Source organism: Colletotrichum truncatum, assembly GCF_014235925.2.
Source record: "Colletotrichum truncatum strain CMES1059 chromosome Unknown Contig_0004, whole genome shotgun sequence".
NCBI classification, from domain to species: Eukaryota; Fungi; Ascomycota; class Sordariomycetes; order Glomerellales; family Glomerellaceae; genus Colletotrichum; species Colletotrichum truncatum.
In genome coordinates, this window is record NW_027222401.1 from 2,196,891 (window position 1) to 2,200,057 (window position 3,167).

General features: G+C 54.5%; 1 protein-coding gene across 1 annotated transcript; it reads right to left on the reverse strand.

Moving 5' to 3' along the window:
- Nucleotides 1-436: 436 nt before the first annotated feature.
- On the reverse strand, nucleotides 437-1,885 carry CTRU02_207386 (tryptophan dimethylallyltransferase; the record flags this gene model as incomplete). The annotated part of the gene is made up of 2 exons (XM_036719226.1): nucleotides 437-566; nucleotides 621-1,885. The coding sequence occupies 2 exons, from the start codon at nucleotides 1,883-1,885 to the stop codon at nucleotides 437-439; spliced, it is 1,395 nt and encodes a 464-aa protein (XP_036588933.1).
- Between the last annotated feature and the right edge of the window lie 1,282 nt (nucleotides 1,886-3,167).

Sequence of the window (3,167 nt, forward strand, 5' to 3'; positions counted from 1 at the left end):
CCCCAAGAGGACCGGCATGGCGTCCCTTGCTTCTCTACAGGTGATGGATGACTCGGTTGAGATGTTGCCTTCGTTGGACAATACTAGGTGTTCGACTTACCCTGTCGCTTCGGCGATGCATCTTGTTTTGCAGGAATATGAGAAGTGAGAAAGAATATCCAATCTTAGTTTAACTATCGATTTATCAATCTTATATCATATCTGTCGTCTAATGAGTCCAGATCCTCCGCCATTTATACCCGTTATTCATGATGCACCCGTAAATACTACAAATGAGCGATGCTGGGGATATCGTGCCCAAAAATTCATGCCGGGCAAGCATCGCGAATCTTTAAACTTTGCAGAGAAAAAAAGAAAAAAAAAAAAGAAAAAAACCACTTTCAACCATGTAACAAGAAACAATGTGCAACCAAAGACACTAAACAAGAAAGCATAATTAGAAAGCCACCATCGAGTCTGCGGGCTTGATGGAGTAGTAAATAGTCAGATAAGCTCCCTTTTTCTCGGAGAAGGCAAAGGAGATGTAAGAGTGCGTGCCGGTACCGCGGGACAAGTCCGAACGGGGGCTGAAGTGACAAGTCAGTATACATTACAGAGCAGCGGGAAATGGGCAAACTCACAAGCACTTGGGCAAGTCGCTCTCGTACCGCTCAGCCACAGGCCATCCCCTTGAGCGGAAGGCCTTGGCGAGGTTGGCGGCGATAACGGTGTCGTTGTCAGCATACTGCCACAGAGGCACGTATGACTTGACCTCGGGCCATTTGGAGCCCGGCTTGAGCTCGAAACCGTAGCAGATGCCCTTGTGGAGGGTCTCCCTCATCTTGGGCGCCTTGTTGAAGTCGTCGGCATACGGCTCCGGCTCGTTGTGGAGGAAATGCCAAACGCTACGCATCTCCTCAAGACCCTTGAGGGTGGTCGCGTCGTTGATCTGTCCTCCGAGGGTGACGACTTGGCGGACCACGTCGAAGGCGTTAGACTCTGTACGCGCGTAGACCTTGGCGCGGGCACCAGCGGCAGGGTCAATGCAGTCCAGGGCGATCATTTCGACGGGAATAGGGAAAGGAGCGTTCTTGAAGTATTCCTCCGTGACATCAGCGGCTGCCGCAAGACGCTCACCGCCGGGAGAGAGGGAGCGGATGGTGTTGAAAGTGATTGACTCAGTAGAGGCGCCGGTGGCGATGTGCTTGAGAACAGGAAAGAAGTAGGTCTTGAAGACGGCCTTGCTGCCGTCGAGATCGAATGCCAGGAAGGCGGTAGGCGCGCGGTGGCCTGGGCCTAGCCTCTGGAGAGCGATCTTTGACTCGGCTTCGTCGAGGAAGAGGGCAGAAGCGAACTGCTCAAACCACCGCGTGTCGACTCCATGACCGAACATCTGAAGGGCAGGAAGAAGAGCGGGAATCATCTTTTGGGCGAAGGGGTCTGACTTGGTACCGCCATGGCGGCCGAGAGGCTCGAACGAGAAGCGGATGGAGGAGGACCCAGAGTCGGTGATGTTCCATGACGGCTCAAAGGGTGAGCCGTCGGCCGTCAACAAGGGTTTTGTGGGAGCGTTGGAGGGACGGGGACCCAGAGACGGGATGATGAGCTCAGAGAGAAGTTGGAGGTGGGCGGCGCGCTGGGCAGGTGTGTAGGAACCAGAAGCCCGCATGAGACCATCCAGAGATTCAGCGCAACGAATGGCCCAGAAGTCCTGGTCGGGCTTGTGGATGTACAGGTTATCTTGTCCTGGGAGACAAAGGTCTTGTTCCTGCTTAGCCAAAGTCTTGGGCGACAGGATCTCAGCCTGGCTGAATGACATGGGCGACCTCAAGGCCCTAGGGGAAAGAGGCATGGGGAACGATGGCCTGCCGGAGCTGAAAGACGAGGCTGCCATGGCGGGTGCCATTGTTACGGTTGGGTGAGTAGGATGGTCGGTTTAGAGGATGGTTTGCGAAGAGTTGCCAGATCGGTTGGGCGCAAGTTGGTGCAAACTCTGGAGAGTGAGGGACGATGTCCAGACGTTATATCTCTAAGTCTTTTTAGGTCCCTTAAAGATACAGGCCGTTGGCCCCAGTTAACTTAAAGCGTCCCCTCAAAGACTGATCCTGAAACTGGCTGTCATCGCGCAGGTGACTGGGTCGTTACGACCTGCCGGTGCTCTGCAGGGTTGACGACAACCCCAAGACGCGTGACGATGTTGAAGCTGAGGCTAAGGGGCCAGCATCTGGACCCTGCCAAGGGCGTGGCAATCCGGAATCGCATGGCAGCCACCACCGAGGGAACTTTGGGTAATGACCGAATAAGGGAAGCTTTTAGGTTAGTTTACGGGTACGACGTCCGCTGTCAGGTCGAAGCATGGAGCCACCGCGGCGTCCCCCAACTCGCATGGAGATGCGATTCTTTGGGCCTCTCTAACGGACTGCCATATTGGGAAACACATAGAGAAAGGTTCTCCGCTTGGGTCGGTGGTGGGGCCCGGCGGCGTCAATCGGGAGAGAGACTGGGGGTCATAATGGGGGAAAGCACAAGGGGGACGGGCCTCTGTGGGGCCCTTGGGTACGGCAAGCCCTTCGTAATCGGGTCTGTTCTCTTTTAGACTTGGCTACTGAGCAGTTGTGGCTTGCAAGGGTTGGAGACAGTTGTATGACGGCAGAACGAGGCGAAAACAAAACAAATTCTTTGTCAAGATGGTGTCGATGAAGCAAGGCAATCTGCAAGCTGCAAGCTGCGCGTTTACACATGACACTTGGCTTGGATATCTGCAGGGCAAATTGAGTATGAGTGCAGCGAGCACAGTCGTTTGTCCCGAGCAGTAGGACCAAAGCCAAGGCCGCAGAGTCAGTGGGTCGGTGAGGCGCAGAAGTCGCAGAAACGCCGTCTAACGCCGTCCTACACAGTAGCACCTTGGTGCTGTCTTGGCAGGAAGTCGACGGAAATGAATCGTGGTAGACTTTGGAGCTTTGGTCGCATCACTGACTTCCAAGGAAACTGGGCTGAGGGAACTTTTTTCGGACTCCCGATATGACGGTGTCCTTTGAGACGGGAGGGGGGTGTGTGTTGAAAGCTTCGAAACCTGGTTTGTGGAAGTGTTGATGATGAGATGAAAGGCCCACAATCTCGGGCATTGTTGGACCGGGGACATGTGAGGGTAGAGTAGCATGGTGGTGGCTTCCGCGTGGTGTCGCGTC